Source organism: Primulina tabacum, chromosome 9 (assembly GCF_025594145.1).
Source record: "Primulina tabacum isolate GXHZ01 chromosome 9, ASM2559414v2, whole genome shotgun sequence".
Classification (NCBI taxonomy): Eukaryota; Viridiplantae; Streptophyta; class Magnoliopsida; order Lamiales; family Gesneriaceae; genus Primulina; species Primulina tabacum.
The window spans coordinates 36,476,799-36,500,056 of NC_134558.1; the positions used below are offsets into that span (position 1 = coordinate 36,476,799).

General features: G+C 34.1%; 2 protein-coding genes and 2 pseudogenes across 2 annotated transcripts; 1 reads left to right on the forward strand and 3 right to left on the reverse strand.

Annotated features, from left to right (window-relative positions):
- Positions 1 to 396: 396 nt before the first annotated feature.
- LOC142504463 (protein FIZZY-RELATED 2-like) lies at positions 397 to 1,755 on the reverse strand (annotated as a pseudogene).
- Positions 1,756 to 3,296: 1,541 nt separating this feature from the next.
- LOC142556830 (expansin-A7-like) lies at positions 3,297 to 4,427 on the reverse strand. Its single transcript, XM_075668333.1, has 3 exons — positions 4,280 to 4,427; positions 3,827 to 4,139; positions 3,297 to 3,609 (listed from the first exon to the last, which is right to left on the reverse strand). The coding sequence occupies exons 1-3, from the start codon at positions 4,425 to 4,427 to the stop codon at positions 3,297 to 3,299; spliced, it is 774 nt and encodes a 257-aa protein (XP_075524448.1).
- A 7,555-nt stretch (positions 4,428 to 11,982) lies between these two features.
- LOC142556663 (lignin-forming anionic peroxidase-like) lies at positions 11,983 to 13,420 on the forward strand. Its single transcript, XM_075668141.1, has 3 exons — positions 11,983 to 12,454; positions 12,610 to 12,775; positions 12,868 to 13,420. Exons 1-3 carry the CDS (start codon positions 12,038 to 12,040, stop codon positions 13,254 to 13,256), a joined length of 972 nt encoding a protein of 323 aa, XP_075524256.1. The 5' UTR covers positions 11,983 to 12,037; the 3' UTR covers positions 13,257 to 13,420.
- Positions 13,421 to 16,630: 3,210 nt separating this feature from the next.
- On the reverse strand, positions 16,631 to 21,476 carry LOC142504464 (subtilisin-like protease; annotated as a pseudogene).
- Between the last annotated feature and the right edge of the window lie 1,782 nt (positions 21,477 to 23,258).

Sequence of the window (23,258 nt, forward strand, 5' to 3'; positions counted from 1 at the left end):
TTGGTTCTGAGAGTATCCGTGGGTGCTCACACGTTCATTGACATTCTTCGATCACACAAGAATATTGCATACCTGCAACTTTTATATTTCAATTCTGGGAACCTTAAATTTACCCCAAACTTCAAAAGTTTAAAGTACTTCACACAAATTTATTTTTCAAAACATCCTTAAATTTTTAAATAACCATAAATTATCTCCATTAGAACATGTTAGACGAGATATGTAGTAAAATAGTTGGTAAAGTTTGCTTAATCACAAACATCATACAATATTCGATCCAACGTAGAGTAAACAAATAACAAAACGAACAACGAAATGTCTGAACTCAGTCTCCGACATTCCTTCCATCAACAAAGAAAAATCAAAGTTTTGAGAAAGATCCAACATAGCCAATAACAAGAACAAGACTTGCCATTACAGCATCATCAGGGATTTCACAAGCTAAAGGATTTTACTTAAAAAACCCAGCAGATCACAAGCAAAAGATGTATATTGTGTCATCCACAAACTTAAAAAGATAAAAAAATTAAGGACAAGCATTTTACCTGGCTTCCAGAATCCACATGACTAAATTCCGAATTTGTAATTGTGTTCCAAAAATGAATGCATCGATCAGCTGTGCCACCTCCAGAAGCAAGGATTCCATGAATATGGGGCGACCGTGTATTGCTTTGCGGCAGCATTGTGTTCAGAGTATTTTAGCACCGGCTGAGCTGAATGATGGTTCCATATGAAGAGCTAAACAAGACAAAGGCACAAACAATCTGAATACACACTATCTAAAAATTGTAATCAGAAATATTTAAATGAAATAAACTAGCTAACTTACCCTATTATCGTTTCCACTAGATGCTAATTCACGGTTGTCACCAGACCACTTAAATCCACAGACCTAAAACATGCGTGATTGATCGCCATAAGAACTATGTTCCAAATAATGTGTGAATCCAAAAACAAAATGAAGGGTAGCTTTATAAAGGCCTGACCTCAGAGTTACGCCCAATTAGCTTGCTAACATAATTATCCTGAGCTATTATATCACGCTGAAGAATACTCTTGTCCCGGCTTCCTGAAGATAAAAGAGATGAACTCCAGGCAAGAGCAACAACACGAAACTTGTGTCCCTTCATACTTCTTATTCTCTTGCAACAAGAGGCATCCCATAACTGCATGGAAGCGGAAACTATAGGACCATGGGAGCACAAAAATGTGATGAGAAAACAAGATCCTAGTAAGAGGTATAGTTCCATGAACCGGTTCAAGGCGAATATCAAATTGATGCAAAGTGAAATCATTTTCCAGGGGATAAAGTGTACAGCCTAAGCGAAATCAAAAGTGAGTTTTTGTTTGCTTATAATCACAAAAAGCAAAAATAATTGGGAAACTCTGGTTTCACAAACACTATTAAGTCGAAGGAACTTGAAAAATGTACAAAGAAAAGGTTACAGAATGAGATGCCAACCATGTCCTATGAACTAATGCAACAGCTTAGTCATAAACGGAAAGCAAACCTGTAGTTTTCCACTGTTAGTTCCGACAGCAAGATGCGTACCGTGATATGCCCAGCCAACGAACACGTACTGTCATTAAGTCCCAAGTCACAACTTCACTACCTGCATAACCATTGGAAAAAGCATATTTCATCATCTCAAGAGATTAATAACAGCATAAAGAGATTGAGAGAACAAAGTCCAACCTTGCAGCTAGAAGCATGCCATAGATAAACACAGTTTCCCAACCCGACGGCCAACACATTTTGCGAAGACCAGTCCACAAGGTTCAGATAAATATCATCTTGTAGTGCTGGTGCATCCAAAACCTAAGCCAAACACAATAAAAACCCATTATTTTTTAGCGTTTCAAGTGAACACTTATTCAAAACAAGAGAAAACCACACACAGGAACACGTAAATTTGTCAAATTTCACCCCAAAACGGAAAAAAGTTTGGTAAACAATCAAAACTACAAAATTCATCTTGTATTGCAGCTGCATCAAAATTCAAAAACCTATGCCAAACACAATAAAACCCATTATTTTTAAGCATTTTAAGTGCAGGCGTTCAAAACAAGAGAAAACCACACACAGGAACACATAATCTGGACAAATTCAACCACAAACGGGAAAACAGTTTTGTAGACATAATCAAAACTACAAAATTGACGTACCGAAGCTAAATTTAACCTAAAATACATAATGAGCAAACCATCGAGAAACAGTAATCAATGACACAGCAACAAAACCATAAATTTATATAGCTGGCATTTAATTAATAATAATAATAAATTATGATTAATCAATATTAACCTTCTTTTAATCATAATTTTTAGCAGAATTATGGAATAAAAAGAATAATTTAAAATCCATTCATCCTTTTTTTTTTGAACATAAAATCCATTCATCCTAGAAAATATTTTGTGAGATAATCTAATGGATCGACTATATATTTGTGGTGAAATGTAAAAAATTTCATGAATCAAATTCAATTGAAAATCTTATAAAATGGACCATTGAGATTGACTTTTCCCGATTCTCAAATAAAAAGAATAAATTATTCCAACATAAACACTTGTCATGTAAAAATAAACTTATTGTAAAGAAAAGTATTATTTATATTAAAATTTAATTTGATTTTTTAGTTAATCAAAATATTATATATCTCTAATAAAAAATATTACTCATCCAAATTTATATATGCTGACATGGAAAATCTGTCATAATTTACTAGTGAATTTCACAAGTCTTCCATATTTGTATTATTATAAGAAATGATCTTATTACTGGATATTTTGTTGTAGTGTCCTAAGGTCAGATCCAACAGCTCCAAGTGAGCACGTGGATCCCATGGCCACAAAATCAATGGGAGTTGATGATGCAACAAATTTCTCCTTATTTTGTGATATGAGATAAGGTGTCAAGTTTGAAATAAAATAAAATAATTTTCACCAATTAATTTAATTTAGGATAAAGAATGAAAAAATCATTACAAAAACAATTCAATTTGATGACTGTTTCCAAAACGATATCACTAAATTTAATGATGGTTTTTGAATTTTGTCGCTAAAAAAATGTCGCTAAATTGAATTTATGCTAACCCGAGAAGAATAGTTAACAAAGTTCAAAGGGGAAACAATCCATTTCCAAGATATTTCCAATCTTAAGTTCAATTACATAATTTTCTTTGCTGAATGACATGTCTTAGTTAAAAATAATCTATGTCCTCTAATATATATATATATATATATATACATACATGCTAGCTACATGTATATCACGAAAAATTAAACAAAATCCATGATCAATGGAAGTTGACATTACAGCCATAAGTCATTCCAACTTGCCAGTTAGCAGGTGCAACGTTGTATGCGATAATAGTTTCATGGTTAGTGTAAGAAGTAATCTTGAAAGAAAGAGCTTGGCCTCCAAGAGTTGCGAATGCTTGGTATGAAGCTCCCCAGTTGTGGCTCATGCTTATCCACCCTGTCTTGCTCCCCTTCACCCACATGCTCGATACGTCCCCGCCACCGCCAACGTTCATAACGTACACCAGCAGCCAGTACCCGTTGCCCTGGAAGTTGAATCGGAGGCCCCCGGTTCGGACACATGGTACCCTACAATGAGGCACGGGGATGATTATATATATATGTTTCAAAAAATTTGAGTTCATTGTTGGTTCTTGTCGGTTATCACAAGGCTAGCTCCATGCATTTGTCTAAACTCTAAACGCCAATTCTTTTTATTATACTTCATATTTCTATTCTACAGGCATGTTTATGAAGTACTAGAGTTATTGAGAAAAAACAAAGGGAATTAAAATATTATATATACCTGCGGAACATGACGGGTACAATGCCAGCCTGCATCTGGGCAATCTTGGTGAAAGCAGACCTAGACATGTCGAAGTGCGTGCGTGGGGGGTTGCACCAGCCGCCGTTGTTGGAGTCCTGCGCCCAATTTGGAGGGCAGAGGTTGGTGGCGGTGACGGTGGTACTGGAGCCTTTGGTGCACCACTTGGAGTTGGTGCACTGCAGCTGGAAACACTGCCCACAACCGTAACCGCTGTTGAACAGCACCGTGCTCAATGCCGCTGTGTTCGCCCCGTAACCGCTGCTGAACACGTTTCCATATCCACAAGCTCCGCCTGTTGATCAACACCAGTATGGTTATAAATAACACAAAAAACTGACTCAATCATATGTATTATCGAATTTTGATAGTCAGCTCTGTCCCCTCATTCACAGAATCATGAGACAATATTATTTACGTAAAATCTGAACTCACCCATTCCATTTCCCGAATCATCACCATAGAATGTCGCGTGGGCGTTACCCCATGCACTAGGTCGAAACCCAGCTGACGTTGCTTCGTGAACGAAAGCCAACACCAAGAAGAAGCTAACAAGGATCCACGAATGCAGCAAAGAACCCATGATCATGTTCTTTAGTGCCTTAATCTTTTGGTGTTGTATGATACTGCCAAATTCACTTGAAAATTTGATATATTTATATTAAAATTAGGGGGTTGAATATTGAGAATACAAACCACCTTCGTGACCTTCACGAACGTGTAATAAATAAATTCATTCTGTGTGCCCACAACGTATAATATAAAAATGTATCGATATCCCCCAAAACTAGTCAATAATTCAATGAATCCAATATTGAAACGTGCGTGCAGTATTTTGGGGGTAGGCCAAACATTTTCTCTCTTCAATTTAATTAATTTTTATTATTATTATTTAAATGTGCAAGTTCTTAGAGCTCAACCCATGATCCAAAGCCCAGCCCATTTAACATTGCATAGTCTTTTGTTTTTAAATAATCATAATAATAAATAAATAATAAAAACAAAACATGAACATCTCTCAATCTTCAAAAGCTGCATTTTATTCCTCAACAAACTTCGAAGCTTTGTTCGTCGATTGTGATCGTTCCGCTTGCCTAAAAATTAAATTAAATACATATTTGAGAAGCCATCGATGTCAGCTTTCTATTGATACCCATTTTGCAAGAAAAATCGCGAATCCAAGCCACGACCGCCGCCTATTTTCGCTGGAAAATCAAGAGAAAACCTTGATTTTGGTAGTTGGAAGCTTGGATTTGAAACTTAGAACAAGATTTGAAACTTTCAAATGTATAATTCAGATTTTAGGTATTTTAATTCATTTGAGTTCCAACAATTAATATATATCATATTATTTATTGTAGGTGATATATCAGAGCTAATTGGAGGTATTAACAAAATTTCAGAATTTATTTTGACATAATTTCGAAAATTTAGAATTTTATAATTAGGTTTTCGAATTTTAATGTTCAATAATTAGATGTTTAGATACTATAGAATTGTCGTATATTAATTTTAGAAATTTTAAAGCCTAAATTATGGACTTTTGGAATTTTAGGCTAAATTGTCAAATATTGAAAAAAATAAATGGAGCTTGATACGAAATGCCTTATTTGCCACATGATCGGATTCTTCGAGAAATCCTTAAGATATTTCAGTGATAAATTAGGTGTTCAGTTGAGGTACGCATGAATTGTTTTATTATGACGTTTATAATGATGTGGAATACCAGTAAATATTTTGGTAATGAGTTGTGGCGTGCTTTATGTGCTTATGTGAATAAAGTGATTGCATTCATGCATTTATTTGAGTTGATATTATTAGTGCAATGCATTTCGAGCCTTGACTCCGTTGATTGCTATAATTAATTATTGATCTGTTCAGCTATCTAAGGAGCGAGTGATTTGATCAGATCACTCCTGACATCTCATCAATGGAGTGAGTGATATGATTAGCACATTCCTAATGACTGCACAAGGACTGATCGGGTTTGTACCGGACCCTCGATGCTATGTGCATGGATGAGCGGCGGCTTGATGTTCATTGCTGCATTCCTGGCACGGGTGGCCACTGTTCCTATTGCTGATGCATTTCATTTGGACTTCATTTTCGTATCCGTTATTTTGTTGTTAACGACACGCATTGCATTTTGCTTGATTTTATTTCATGTCAGTTATATTTGTCATAATTTTACTGGTTACTCGTACTGGGGCCCGAAAATCAAAATTTTTAATCGTTTTCGCTGTTTATATTAACGAATCCTGTTTGTTTGGTCATTAAACGCTAATCAGGAGTGATCTTTCTCATCCATGAGTGACCCGTGTCCAATATTAATAAGTATAACGGTCTTTCCAAGAACAGTCATTACATCCTTATCAACTATATGGTGTGTTTCATCAGCCGATGCACAACAAAGAACTAATGCTTCGCTGTTTGATGCAAGGTCAAGAATGTTAATTTACCACATATATGAAACATGGGGATTCATTATATTCCTTGATTTATATGATATGCGGCAGCCAAACTGCTTCGAGCATTTTAGCAGCCCTCGAACCGATACTGCCGAGTCCCATAATCCCTAATCGTTTCCACTCACTATAGATGTATTACGAGTTCACATTTATTAAATCGCAATATAAGTTATCCAACTATTTTCTAATGGTCATTTATGTCATATCCAATGAAGTACACTATGCATCTTCACTCCACCGAACAGTGCAAATCCAACATCATTCCCTGCCAAGTTGCACTGAAGCAATGCTATTTGTTGCCATGCGGTGCAAAATCCAAAACAATATATAGATTTCAAGAACTACTTTAATTTTATAAAACGAAAAGGAAAACAAATAATTTAAGCCAAATAAGTAATGAATTAGCATGCATAGGTTATGGTTCCTATTCCCGTCGATCCGAGTCTTACGGGTCCCGCCACCGGGCCATTTAATTTTTTAAAAAATAAAAATCAGAAGGTACCGGCCTACAGCCGTTTCTTTTTCTTCTTCCCTCCCACCCACTAAATGTATTCAAGAACACCTCATCATTGTTCTAATCAGAAAAGGATTCCGCTTTTGCATTGCGTGTATATCTTGGACACATAAATGAGTCCTAAGGAGTCACGAAGGGGAAGGGCTACCGATTTGAAAGTCAAGATCATGCAAGGGAAAGGGCGTGGGGGTTTTCCCGTAATCTTTGACCGAAGAATTGGCCCACGGGGAAGGGCCACCGTGTTGTTTAGTATGAAGGTCAAAATGGAAGGGAAACAAAGTGGGAGAGGGCTGGATGAGGGGACTATTCGTGAAATTATGAACAGTGGTGACGATTGACCCCGAGTCAGAGCAAATGTGCAATCAAGAATAACCGCAACGAATTGTCCCGAACAAGCAAGACAAAGGTAATTTATGATTAAATATTATTAGATTACAAACGCTGCGCGCGCGCGCGCGTTTGGTAGTAGGTAATAGTTGTAGGATGACCGTTTCACTAAACTATATTTAAACTGCCAACGCAACATATATTTTTAATTATCGAAAGTGATTAATTTTAATGTTCCTCCACACCAGTCGATGATGCCATCCACTGTAAACATTGAAGTTTTAACTGAGTATTTTTTTTAATCATGTGCTGACTATATGGTGCATATTATTTAAATTAAATTAAAAGCATCCATTTTATTTCATATATAATTTTTGAATGTTAAGCTATTTAAATATAATAATTTGAAATCTTGATACATGGAATAAAATTGTTATTGTTGTTTGGTAGAAATTAATATAAATATCATTTGATGTAATAATTGTCTTTGCTTAGTAGATCAATCAGAATGTGGTGTTTGAGTGATGTACAGTTTGAATGATTAGAGTTGTATCGTTACCACTCATTATAATTTGGCAAAAACTTGTGTGAGACGGTCTCACGGATCGTATTTTGTGAGACAGATCTCTTATTTGGGTCATCCATGAAAAAATATTAATTTTTATGCTAAGAGTATTACTTTTTATTGTGAATATCGGTAGGGTTGACCCGTCTCACCGATAAAGATTCGTGAGACCGTCTCACAATAGACCTAATCTTATAATTTTCGGTAAATTGACATACGTTCAATCCTACCATTGATATATGAGTCAAGTTTACGAGTTCGATTTTCATTGATGGCAAAAAATTCAATTATTGGGAGATGGATTGTTGGAGTGCAATAAATGTATCTGCTTAGTAGAAAAATCGAAACATGATGATTGATTTTAAAATATTAAGGTTGGACTGTTATCATCAGCTATAACTTTTGGTAAAGTGACAAATGTTTGATATTACAAATATCTAAAATTAAACAAAATAACAATGATATATCTTACGCAAAAATTTACATTTTAGCTCAAAACTATTGGTATCAATAGATCAAAAGTACATGATAAAAAAAGAAAGAGAAAAAACTACAAGGTTTGGTTTAGATGAGAATATTTGAATTTGATAAAGCGATTGAAGAAAGAATTTGAAATAATTCCAAGGATGAATTTGAAATTTATCATAAATCACTTAAAAATAATTAGTCCAGATTTTAAAATTTATCGTCATGTAGATTTATCCAAACAAGCTCATTGATTTACTGTTATGCATTTAAAATAATTAGCTTTAAATCCATCAATACAAACTCTAATCCGTATTTGGATGTAATGATTTACATTTATGGGAGAATTTCAAATAAATGCATGAATTTTAAATGATTAAGTTGGAAACTGAATTTGAAACAGAAGCAAACAACATACTTAGACAATATTTAGACAACACAAATGATTTCACATACTTTAATATAATATTTCAACATAATGGAATTGAGATATCGATTTAAAATCAAATATACTCAAATTCATATATCCAAGCACAATTTATAATATAATTTTTTGAATTTAACATAATATTACAGCCGTGGGTATCCTGCTTTAACTCAAAACCATAAGTTAAGATATCTAATCTTATTCCATAACAAACTTTTAAGTGGAAACCAATTATGTCAAAAACCAATTCTGTCTGAAGTCCACTCAAATAATTTTACAATAAATCCTCGATTGCGGTGATTAGGCAATAATTTCTCAGCAAATAAACAGATTTAATCTGGTGTTGTGTACATCACTCACCACTGTTGGATCATATGAGTCCTATGTAAGATCCACATGATCCAACAACGTTACTTAGAGGATCCAAATCTGTATCGAAATAAGAAAAGCATTTACATGAGAATATAATGCATAATTTGAAGAGCAAGTCTCTTGTGAGACGGTCTCACGAATCTTTATCTGTGAAACGGGTCAACTTTACCGATATTCACAATAAAAAGTAGAGTATGTCTCTTGTGAGGCGGTCTCACGAATCTTTATCTGTGAGACGGATCGACCATACCGATATTCACAATAAAAAGTAATACTCTTAGCATAAAAATTAATACTTTTTCATGGATGATCCAAATAAGAGATCTGTCTCACAAAATACGACCCGTGAGACCATCTCACACAAGTTTTTGTCTAAAAAGTAATACTCTTAGCATAAAAAGTGATATTTTTTCATGGATGACCCAAATAAGATACGCGTCTCACAAAATACGACATGTGAGACCGTATCACACAAGTTTTTGCCTAATTTGAAATATTAAAATTTGAGTAGATATTATGTAAGATGATCTCACGGATATATACATATATATAGATATGTGAGATTAGTCAACATGATCCATATTTGGAGGAAAAATTATATTTTAGGCATAATAAGTAATACTTTTCTATGAGTTGAGTTTGGTGATATATATATTCGTCTCACAAAGTTGATCAAATAGACGATCTCATTAAAAAATTTATATTATTATTTATAGCTATAATTTTTTTGTTGATTGAATAAATACATTTCCAACTCTATCGCATTAATATTCAACTACGTTGAAATCACCGAAAAATAATAAATTATCACGCACTTCCGTAACACAACTACACAACGACTTCGATTACAATTATTTGAACCAAAGGACAGAGTGAGTTGGTCAAGAAAATCATTGTGAAAAAAGAAAAAAAAAAGAGATTCTCTCATATTAATATAATATTCATATTTTAATTTTTGTTGCATTTTTTCAAGCATTGATGTATACTAGAAAAAAAAAATGGAATAATTTAAAAATGGATGAATAAAATAATCAATTAAAGTTGTGGTTGGTATAGTACCAAATTACGAGTTTGATAATGTATATTAAAATCTTTTGATTTTAGTAATTAAAATCTCATAACTTGAAATTACGAGTTTGATCATGTACGTATATTACTGAAATCACTGCAATTGCAATTAAAATTTCATAACTTGAAGTTGATTTGATATCAAATTCAATCTTGTTCATAAAAAATCTCAAATCTATCAATCCGAGCAATATCGTCTTATCGTGTTTCAAAATTTGTCGAACTCTTCGTGATATGCCGACACAGTTCTAGCTATTTTACTCGTAAGTTATAGTGTTCTTTCGTTTCAATTTAAATTAATTGATATAAATTTCCTAATTGTGATTGAGTACTATACACATTTTATTCGAGACCTTGTCTGGAGAATGTTAATATATGTACCAATAATTGGCATACGCCATGAAAAAAAATGATTCGAGCAAGTCAAGGCTAAATTATGTGTGTTTAGATTAACATATAATTTTTGTAAAAAAAATAAATTAAATTTAAATCGAATCGTTGTATATTATTAATAATCGAAATTTTAGTACAATTTGTATATTTAATAATGCTGTAGTTGAGCTGTAAATCCTAAAAAGGATTTGCGTGAAAGTTATTGACATTGACGGTTTCCCCTAGCGATGATAGAAGAAAATCAAACGACAAAAGAACAGCTTGGTTTTCTTAATTTATTCAATTTTTTTTTGTAAAAAAAAACATATCATCTCGTGATGTAATAAGCCAACTTCCGTTTGACCTTATAAAAAGTCAAAACTTAAAAGGAAAGATAGAATAATATGCGTAAGATAAACTGATTTTAATTACAGGAGTTTGGTAGAGGAAAAAAATATATTAAAATCATCTTGTAAGCAAGCGAGTTTTTGCATTAATCCTGAAAAAAAAAGAAGAAGTGATTTTTGGTTTTTATTTTAAAAGTTATTTTTTTGTGTTTTTTAAATTTAGCTTTTGGTCAATTTAATTGAAATCTACAAGTCGGTGAAATATTGGTTCTACTTCAAATACAATCTACTTCTCGATTTTTTCCAGTTTTTAATAATTTATAAATGTAATTACTTTTTAAAAAGAGAAACAAACACTTCTTAAATTCTCTTTTTATAATTGAAATGAGCTCAAAACATTAGAACTCGAACTCAAACTTAAGTTCAAATATTTGTAAGTTAACTTAAGTAACTCCGATCTCGATAGTCACAGCTGAACTAAAAGAGAGAGATAAAATAATAACACTGCGAATTAATTAAATATTAAAATTTTTAAAGTAAGATTATGATTATTTTATAAGTAAATGCCTGATTTTGGAAGACTTTTGAGTAATGCGTATTTTGGTTAGTTTAATGCAATATGGTTAGTTTGTGCTAATTAATTTGACTAATCATTCTATTTGTGCTACCTAAAATAAAGTACTTCCATGCACCTTCCTCCATTGCAAGTTTTTTTCTATTCACGCACATGCATGAATTTTCTTAATGCTGTGGGACACGTAACTCGAATTATATTGGTTATTTCACAAAGTTACCAATATAATTTTAATTGGCCATATTTGATAATAATAACTAATTCATGACAATTAAGGTTTCAAATAAGTATATATTTTCCATACTAATTATTTTCTACAAAATATTGAAAATTATTCATTTATTGTTCAAACGATCGGTTTCAGCATATTTTTCGGTGATTTAGATTTAGATTGCTAAACTAATTAAATTCCCTTAGACGAAGACCAAATCAAATGGGTTTTGTTAGTTGAACTTTTTACATGCAATTGCAAATATAAAAAAACCTGGAATCGACGGAACATTTTTTAAATTGTGGCAGACATATACGCGTGGTGGAAGTCAACAGTGAACAATTCTTTTTAATTTATTACTTTTAAAGAATGCTCCCTTTTGTCCCATAAATAGTTGCCAAGAACCCCATCATCTCCATCAACCTTAATTTGTTTGTTGTCTGAGTGGATAAGGTCTCTAATCAAAATCTCGAATTTCTGATAATGGGTAGCTTTTCGAGTTCACTCGGCAACCTTTTTCCCCTTGTATTCCTCTTGGTTTTACTCTCTGGCATGTCATGTGAAGCACAGCTATCTACATCTTTTTATAACAAAACATGCCCAGGTGCACTAACTGAGATTCGCAATGCTGTCCGACGGGCAGTATCAGCAGAGCGTCGCATGGCGGCCTCGCTGATTCGGCTCCATTTCCACGATTGTTTTGTTCAGGGATGCGATGGCTCGATCCTTCTCGACGAGTCGCCCTCCATTAGAAGCGAAAAAACAGCGATTCCCAATAACAATTCTGCGAGAGGATACAACGTCATAGAGGATGCCAAGCGCACGCTGGAGCGTATATGTCCTTCTGTAGTTTCATGCGCGGATATACTCACCGTAGCAGCACGTGATGCCTCAGTTGCTGTAAGAATTTAAATACTTCATTTATCGTGTAACTATAGTTACTACTAACCACAATATCTAGGTAAATGGCATTTTCCACCAAATAGATTCAGGCTTGAGCGTGCTTAGTTTTTTTTTTTTTTTTTAATAGAAATTGATGAAATACTTGCATGCAGGTTGGTGGTCCAACGTGGGAAGTGAAGCTCGGAAGAAAGGACTCCACCACCGCAAACCGTGATCGAGCAAACAGTGATCTTCCCAGTCCTTTTGCTGATGCCAACACCCTTATTGCCGCCTTTGACGTTAAGGGACTTAACACAAGAGACATGATTGCCCTATCAGGTATATTATACGGTCTAGTTGCATGTACATATATATACCAGACTTTCGGAAGTACTAATTATTAACATTGATGACCGATGCTTGTATTGTAGGATCACATACACTCGGCCAAGCCCAATGCTTTTTGTTTCGGTCAAGAATATACAGCAATGGAACAGATATCGATCCTGGCTTTGCTAGCACCCGAAGACGCAAATGCCTTCAAACAGGTGGAGACACCACTTTGGCACCACTTGATTTGGTGACACCAAATTCATTCGATAACAACTACTACAAGAATTTGGTCCAGAGAAAGGGACTTCTCATATCCGACCAGGTTCTATTCACTTCTCCATCTACAAACAGCATCGTCATTGAGTACAGCAAGAGTCCAGCAGCTTTCGCTGCCGATTTCGCCTCTGCCATGAAAAAAATGAGTGAGATTGAGCCATTACTTGCGCCAAATGGGATCGTAAGAAAAACTTGTGGCGCTATTAATTAGCCAAGTCCAATCATATTTGTAGCAAAAGCATATGCAGATTTGTTTAAATTCCTTGTTATTCTTAATTTTTTTATCGGAATAAATGTCGCTCTTGGACAATTTGCGTGTTATCTGTAATGTGTATGATATTTTTGGAATGAAGTTTCAGCAAACATAACTTCAAATGCGCTTTAGTTCCTAATTTGTTAATTTGGTGTTTGCTCTTCCCCTGTGATTAAATTGGATCTAATCATTTTAATTAAAAAAATATCTTTCTACAACCCATTTCATCTATTACTATTAATCAAGGAATTAATGAATAAAAACCCTTTAATTCTGATGTGTAATAATATTAATGATAATATTAAAAACAATAACTTCATATAAATATTATGGTAATTTTTATTAAATAATTAATTATAATATTATATTTGGAATATAAATATAGTTTTTATTCCCCCCACCACCCTCAGTTTACGTGAAGTCAATGCCCCTTTTTAAGTTGGCGCCGCGTGTAAGATTAAATGGAACAAAATACGGGACCTAATTATTTTAAACAAAAAATGAACCCATTAATAATATTTATCACTATTAATTAAGGAATTAATTAACAAACCCTTCAATTTTTGGTGTTTAATTAATATAACCTCATTATTTTTAAAACTTCCACTCCTATTTTAAAGAAATGAAAACTAATTATAATCGTTTTGAAATTATTAAAATTATCCGATCATTTATAATTTTTATTTCTTCCTAACATATGGTACCTTTGAATAGAATAGTGGGCGTGGGCGTGGGCGTGGACGTGGGCGTGGGAATTTATGTAAGTATTGCTATTATATATATATGATTTTGCTATATCGTTCACCAATAGTATCAATTTCTTTACCGCTTAGTAATGAACATGTATATTTAGTGTGAGGTGATTAGGTGAAACACAAATGTGAGCAGAGAAAAGTGGACAACATAATATATTATATGGTGTAAGCATTTATAAACTGCATATATTGGGATCAGATTTGTGCTGGTTTGGGTTGGCAACCTCGATACTCAATTTCACGCTTAAGCTGGGTATTTCAATACCTCTAATTTAATTTAAATGTTCTAAATGGACAATTGGCTAGCGAACAGATTTAGTTTGGTGATTCATATGTCCAAAGTTGGTTCATTGACTTGTGTATCATTTTTTTTAATAACGATAGAATACACAACCGTTATTTTTCGGTTTGCATCGAATAAATTTTTAGACTAATAAAATAACTACTCTAACCAGACAAAAAGAATTAGATTAATCATGTACGACAGATTCGCGTGGAAAAATATTGACAAAAAATCAAATGCATGACTATTGATAAGTTGTCACATATTTGAGAACACTCTCCAGCCATAAATAAACATTGATCACATCAAACTTATAACAAAATTGAGTATCACGTTTACATACATACATATATTATATAATTAATTTATACTGATTTTCTAATATTTAATTAAATATTATTATCCGAACATGTTTAAATACAAAAGACGTCAATGTTTGCCACTAAATAAAATATTATCAAATTTATAACAAATTTCTAGAATTAATTGGTCATTGCACACAATTTTAATTCCAATAATCAAATTAACAAAAGTAAAGAACTAAAATATGTACAACTCAAATATTTATTTTAAAACGTTTGATATGTTTGACATATTTAATTTTTTAAATAAATAACAAAGTCGTGATTTTAATGTCTTGAAATTTTAAAACGTTTGATATGTCTTTTTGATAAAATGAATTTCAATTTGAGTAGTATAGGATTAATTCTCGTCACATGTACCACATATGAGAAAATACGTGTCAAATAAATAATACTCGATGAATTAAGTGGTTTCGGATAAAAAAAGACGAAAACAAGAAAAAAAAATCTAAGTTACTGTGTAAAAACCAAACATTGACAAATTGCATTACTAAAACCCAAAACATGACAAGTTACCTGACTAAAATATCAATCTTCCTTTCACCGAACAAAGCAGTTATTTTTTTTACATATGATCGCAAATACAAAAAGCTGGAAATCGACAAACATTTTTTAAGGAAAAATTTACAATGTTGGTCTTGTAAATTGCACATTTTTAATTTTTGGTAATTTATTTCATTAGTATTACTGAACTCACAACCGTTATACAATTAATTCTATTTTTACTTTGCTGATTTATTTCATTAGTGTTACTGAACTCACAACCGTTAATACAATGTTCTATTTAGTTAATCAAGCTTTTTTCAGCGTAATATTTATTTTGTTATCTCGCTGCACTAAGCAATATTGAAATATTCTTTTTTGGAAAGGAACAAATATGTCGAAATATTTATTCACCCACTTTAAACAGTACTTTCAAAATGACGAAACACAAATTATAATCCAACAACATAGTTCACTTAATCATATATTATTTATATGTTGCTGCCTTTTACCAATATTTAAATATTGATAGTTTTTCTAGAAATTTACTTGTTGAGTAAAATATTTATTCATACTCAATCGAAACGTGATGTTTGAATTGTTATATAATTAAAATATTTGAGTTTCACCGTTATCACCAGCATAGTTTTTGTTAAAATGGTAAATGCTTGGTCCTACAATTGTTAAGAGTCAAGGTCACATGTTTGCTTTCCGTTGATTGTAAGAGTGATTGTTGATCGTTCTGCTAGGTTGAGCAATCGAATTACATAGTACTTGAAATGTTATAAAATTTAAAAGACTTGAGTTGCATCGCTGTCACCTACTATAACTTCTGATAAAACGACAAAAGTTCGATTCTATATTATTAAATTTGGATTTTCAACCAACTTGATGAATCAGCACGTATATATAAAATGGTGGATGGTACATCGGGACAAATTTATGTGTACAACATACCGCGTATAAAATGTAGAAGCCACACGGTTTAATAAATTTCCTTACATAGTATTTTTTTCTAATTAAATTTTTTTTTTGTTTTTACTATATGATATACATGGGTTCTATATTTTCTTATAACATATGAGAAATAGAAAATTATTATTTTTATCAGTAATTTATATATATATTTGACATTTTTATATATAAAATTACTTCATAATATTTTTCCACACTCACTCCGCACATATAAGGTGGACTGTTTTAGCCATTGTGTTAAATATCTAAATAAATTTTTATTTTTTGCAAAATATCACACAAATTCAAATTAGTAACACCCCCGCCACCCCCCCTTGTTTTTTGCTCACACAATTTTGATATAAAAAATAATGAAATAAAATAACAAATATATTAAATTATATTGTTGACTGTTTAAATTCCAACTTCTAAATTAGAATAAAAAAAAAAGATTTAAAATTCTGAATCTTAAATCCTAATTATTTCTTGTCTCAACTAATAGACTATTCAAAAGGTAACAACAATTAAAAAAAAAACAAATAAACAAACAACCACAAACGACTAGGACAAGATAATTTCCGATTCTTCCAGGATTTCTTAAAAGTATCATAACCGCGATAGGACTCCTGACCGAATACCTGGTTGAACTCCACTGCAAGAAACCTTGTTGGACGAATGTAATGTTTGAGCTCCTCATATTCAATCGTGTGAATATCACTTGATATTTCAGTTTCTGGTTCAACTCTGAGAAGTCGAGCTTCGTGGGTTCAACACTGACGTGGACTCCAGGGGGCAGGACAATCTCGATAACGTAAGATGAGTTTTGTCACGTCCCGAGATGGGGGTTGGTCGACACCGGCGTTGCTCTCAAATTTACATTCGAAAACAACGAGCCTCAGAAGTACAAAACTCAGAAACCAATTTTTTTATTCATAATACTAAATAATCCATTATCTGTTACAACTCAAATACTAATGTTTTACAGCGGAAATGTAAAACCATACATAACAGTATCTCAATAGATGCGGCGGAAAAAATATAAACTAAAACTGAAAATAACATTCTTCTTCACCAGCCCCAGAATTGAGTCTGCTCTTCCTCTTCTAGCAACTCTTCCTCGTTCTTATCAGAGATGGGTTTGGTGGGTGAGTGATATGATTGTCACTCAGTAAGCGGGGGCGGGAATAACTCTCAGTTTTTGAAGCCATTTTCAACAGAAACATTAATACGAATAATCACATAAACACTTATTTTCAGAACAGGGATCAGTATTCAGGATTCAGTATTCAGAAATCAGTATTCAGAACAGGAATCAGAAATTTAACAAGTAAGCACTGAGCACGTTTGTGAATTTCATGGCTAAACTGATATCAGTCTCCTATATGTTCTCTCCTCTAACGGGTGAGGCAAGTAATCAGTAATCGGAATTCAGTAATGTTCAGAATATATATTTCTACCATTAGTTCACTAGGTTTCAGTGCTTCAAAAATCAGATATCAGAAATCGAACATCCAGAAACTTTGTTTTAAAACATAAATCATCAAACTGGATTCAAGATATCTATACATAAGCCCACTTACAGTAATTTGCTAGAGTTTCGGTTGTTGAAGTCTGGAATCTGCTTGCTCTTGCTACTAGATTTTTCAGCTCAAAAATACGCTCTCTTAGTTCGAATGATAACTCAAGATTTGGGTAACACCAATTCAGATGTTTGAGAGTGTTATTTATAGGCAAATTTTAACTGTTAGCCTCCCAAATAAATGGTCATAATATGTCATTATGTGTCATTACAGCTTTAATTCATGATAAATGCTTCAGTTACAAGTCATAAGCAAAATCAGTAGTTATCTGCTGGAATCTCGCTACTGAATTCTTCTACTGCTGGATTCTGTCTACTGAAAAATGCATGTCTGCTGGAAAAATAACAGCTTCTGAAATATTAATAGCTGCTGGAATATTGTTAGTTTCTGCTGAAATTCTTGCATTGCTGCTGAATATTGCTAGCTGCTGCTGCAAAATGCTAACGGCTGGAATTTCGGGATCACACAAGTTTGGTTCAGCAATGTGAGAACCTGAAATTCCAGCAGTAGCAGTAGCAGTAGCAGCATCTAGAAAATTTCAGCAGAAGCTAAAAATTCCACCAGAAGCTAATATTTCAGAAGCTGGTATTTTTCCAGCAGATTGGAATCCAGCAGCAGACAACATATAAAATCCAGCAGAAGCAGCACGAAATCCCAGCAGACAGTTACTAATTCAGACCATAACTTGTAACTGAAGCATTTAACATGAAATAAAGATTGTTAATGTCAGATTATGGCCTTAATTGGGAGGCTAACAGTCAGAATTTCACCTATAAATATCACCTTCAAACCTCTGAATTGGTTTACCAAAAATCTGGAGTTATCACTTGAAATTAGAGCTAAGAGAGTACATTTTCGAAGCTGTAAAATCCAGTAGCAAGCCAAACAGATTTCCACACTTCAACCGAAATTCTTTAAGCAAATTACAGTAAGTGGACTTATGTATAAATATCTTGAAAACCGTTTGATACTTCTGTTTCTAAGTTCAGTTTCTGTATGTTTGATTTCTGATATATGATTTTGAAGCACTGAAACTCCCTAGTGAACTAATGGTAGGAATATATATTCTGAACATTTCTGAATTCTGATTCTGATTCTGATTCTGGCCTCACCCCTTAGAGAAGAGAACATATAGGGGACTGATATCAGTTTAGCCATGAAATTCACTAACGTGCTCAGTGCTTACTAATTCTGATTTCTGTTCTGAAACCTGTGATATCTGAATTCTGATTTCTGTTCTGAAAAGATGAGTTTCTGTATATTATTGTATTACTGTTTTTGTTGAAAATGGTTTCGAAAACTGGGAGTTATTCCCGTCACTGCTTACTGAGTGACAACCATATCACTCACCCACTAAACCCATCTCAGATAAGAACGAGGAAGAAATATTAGAGGAGAAAGAGCAGATCCAGTTCTGGGGCTGGTGAAGAAGATTATTGTTTTCAGTTTATGTTATGTTATGTTAATTCCGCTGTATCTGTTAAGGCAATGTTGTGTCTGGTTTTACATTTCCGCTGTAAAACATCAGTATCCGAGTTGTAACAGACAATTGATTTATTTCGTATTATGAATAAAAGACTGGCTTCTGAATTCTGTACTCTGAGGCTTGTTGTTGTCGAATGTAAATTTGAGAACAACGCCGGTGTCAACCAACCCCCGTCCCGGGGCGTGACAAGCAACATTTGTCACTATTCTTGAGTATGTCCGAGGTATTGAATGAACTAAAAGTGAGAGAAAATGATGGATAGTTGAGTTGGGCTTCTGGTATACTTGATTCCACTTGGCAATATCTACCTTGCGTTGAAGAATAACCCCGACTTGTCGGTTTGTATAGTTTAAACCACATAGGTAAGGGATGTAATCATTGGGTTGGCTATCATAAATCAGCCCTGGATCGTTTGCTCTGGAGGGGTTGACATGTCCTGATCCGGTGGCAAAGATGTCTGCAGGAAGATATTCCTCGTCCTCGATTGGATTCTTGGCGACATTTACGACGTCAGCCGTAGTCATGATCGCTGATTTTATGGCTGCTGGAGACCAATCAGGGTGTACACTTTTGAGCAACGCCGCAACGCCACTGAGGTGTGGGCATGACATTGAGGTACTAGATATTATATTGAATGCGGACTTGGTGTTTGTGTTATTTTCAACTGAGGTGTGCCATGCTGCAAGAATATTGACTCCAGGACCTAAAATATCAGGTTTTAGGATGCCGCGGCTCTGAAAATTTGGCCCTCTTCCAGAGAATGCCGCGACCACTGGTGCTCGATCATCTCCATATATGGTACCTTTGAATAGGATTGTGGCCGTGGGTGTGGATGTTGAATTTATGTAAGTCTTGATTTTCTGTGGATGTTGAATTTATGTGAGTCTTGATTTTCAACCCATCTGCATAACTGACATGTGTTGCTGGAAGGCCATAGAATTCGGAAAATGTTGTATTTGCATACCGGGCAACATTCACCAGAATCATGGCAACACCTCCAGCATTTTTCACTGCTTCTCCCTTTTCAGTTGCTGTTATTAATCCGTATTCACACACCACTACCTTTCCCTTGAGGAGGAACGTGGTGTTCAGAGATTCCGGGACACAAAATGGAGCAAATGGATCGCTTTTGTTAACGGTCCGGGCATATACAAGGGGCAACGGTGTCGGTGGGAAGTCCGTTGGCTGGAAAGCGGACTCGCCATCAAATTGTTCCTTGTTTCCAAGGACTGCAGTGGCCCTTATCTTTCTGTCCATGGTACTTGCACCTACGGTGAGAATCCAAGGGGCCAAATTATGTACTGATGTACTTCTCGGACCACTGTTTCCAGCTGAGCAGCTAACCAAGATCCCCTTCTCCATTGCACTAAATGCCCCAAGAGCCATGTCATCATCGTAGGAATTAGAAGAAAATCCTCCAATAGAGATGGAAAGCATATCTACGCCATCCTCAATAGCAAAGTCAATCCCGGCAAGAATATCACTGTACGAACAAGATAAGCAACAAACCTTGTAAATTGCTAAATGAGCAAGGGGCGCCATGCCAGATGCCGTCCCATTAGCACTGTCGAACAAGTTTGCGCCTTTCACTAAGCTTCCCGCAGCAGTTGCCGCAACATGCGTGCCATGGCCATTATCATCTAGTGGACTCTCGTTGGGATGCTTCCCAAGGTACCTAGCTCCAATAATATTATTATTGCATGTTGTGTGATTGAACTCACACTTCCCCTTCCATTTCGCCGGTGGAGGTGGCATCCCTTCATCACTAAATGAAGGGTGTTCCGGTAAAATTCCAGTGTCCACTACTCCAATGATCACACCTTTTCCATAATTGGAATCTCTCCAGAAGCCCATGTTCTTGTTTAACCCCAAGAAGTTAGGCGAATGAGTTGTATCCAAGGACAGATTTCTTTCGGGGCGTGCTGATATGAATCCGGCCCTCTTTATTTCCCATGTCCTTTACTTCATCTGCAGATAATCTAGCAGAAGATCCCTTAAACACATGGCGATATGTGTAAACCACTCGGTCTCCACCGGTTGAGGACGTTGCCATGGTGGTTGGCAAGAACGAACGGTACCATGTTTCCCAATCGATGCTGCCTGATTCTGAGGAAAGCTGTGCATCAGGTTCCTCGACATGAACAATGTATGTTTCCAAATTGGTTTCACCTTGAGCAAATGTTGTTGATGAACTGAAATTCGGTATGCCAATGAAGGTAACGAATAACAGGAAATTCATGTTTTCTTTTTGGTACATGTTATTGCCAATGCTTGGAGTTAGTTTTGGATTCGTGAAGTGCTTCGTTTAATACCTTTGATGTTATTTTATATATATATATATATATATATATAACTTAGAACATCAACTTGATCAACGACAACTATGACTAGTAAAAAATATAAACTGTAATTGTATTGCTCAAGGAATCGACTTGGTCACATACACTTGTGTGAGACCCAGAAATAAAATAGTATTGATAACATTTTTGTAAATAAGTTGAAAAATATTCAATTTATTTTGATGATATTTTCGTAAATAAGTTGAAAAATAATGAATTAATTTTAAGGATAAAATGGTAATTAGTGACATATCTTGATCATAGGAAATCCAAATGATTTGAGATTTGGATATAACGTAGAAAACTCAAAGATATAGAAGTTTCATGTTTTGAGTTTTGGAAAATTTGATCGTTTGACTGATCCAAAGAAATATACCGACGTTAAAATGTTAAATATTATATATTATATTATATTATATTAATAAATTAATATAATATAATATAAAAAAATTAACAAAAAACAAAAAACAAAAAAACAAAAAAGGATAATGTTGTTACGTGAGTTTCATTCTTTCTACAGAAGACGTAGCAGAGAGAGAAGAGAAGGGAGATCACGGGGTTTTCGGTTTTTTTTTTTTTTTATTTTACGACTAATCGGTTTATCCAATCGATGAATCGACTTCAGTTGAGATCTTCGATTTGAGATATAAATTTTATATTTTTTGTGATATTTGAAATTCGTCGATTTTTGGAATAAATCCGATAAATTGTTGAATCATACAGAAATCGAAGATTTTTGACTAATGTATGATTTTAACGAAGAAGAGATGATTATAGTGATATTATTTTGAATTATTCTCAATTTATTATATTTAGGAAATTTTAATCATTGGATTGAGATTGGAGAATTGTTTGTCAGTTGTTATTAATTCTGATTATATATGTGGTAGAATAACCGACAAGAAATTAAGTTTTACAGTCGAAATTGAATTATGTTATGATTTGAATTTGATATGAATTTTTGAAGTTTCAAAAGATATTTGAAACTTATATTGTTGATTTTGAATGATGCTATTGATTGAAATGAATATGTTATTGATGTAGATAGATTATTATACTGATATCTTCAAGCTACATCGACTGGAACGAAGAATTGAGGTATGTTGCGACCGGGTAACATACGACAGGTATCTGTATCATATTATATATGTTGAATTGATTTGATGGATTGGAATGAGAATATGTGTCTATATGCCTTATGTGATGACTTGATGTGGCATACATGACATTGTGATTGGAATATCGATGTATAAAATAAATATTTTGTTAACACACATCGTTTTATGCATACATCGATACATGACATGCACGTTGAGCTATGATCCTTGGATACCCTGATATGATTTGATTCTGAGGTTTGTGAACACAATGCTATGTTTGGTATTATATGACCCTCAAAGCATAGTCATTTGTGGCCTCGATAATTGATTGAGATTTGGGATTTGATGGCGCTTTGTCGACGCTATCATACGAGTATCCGTGATTGAGGCCGGTGCGCAGCTCGAGCATTGATTTGATAGCGATTCGATTGATTCTGACATGTGCACAGTGGATGGGCATTTGACCTGATACCTCCACGACATACATGCATTGCATATCATATATTATTGTTTAGATACTTATGGTATATATGATGGTTGTTCCACACGGAGCTTTGCTCACCCCCAAGGGGGGCTGTTGTTGTCTTTGTGTGTGGACAATGGCAGGTACTCCAGGAT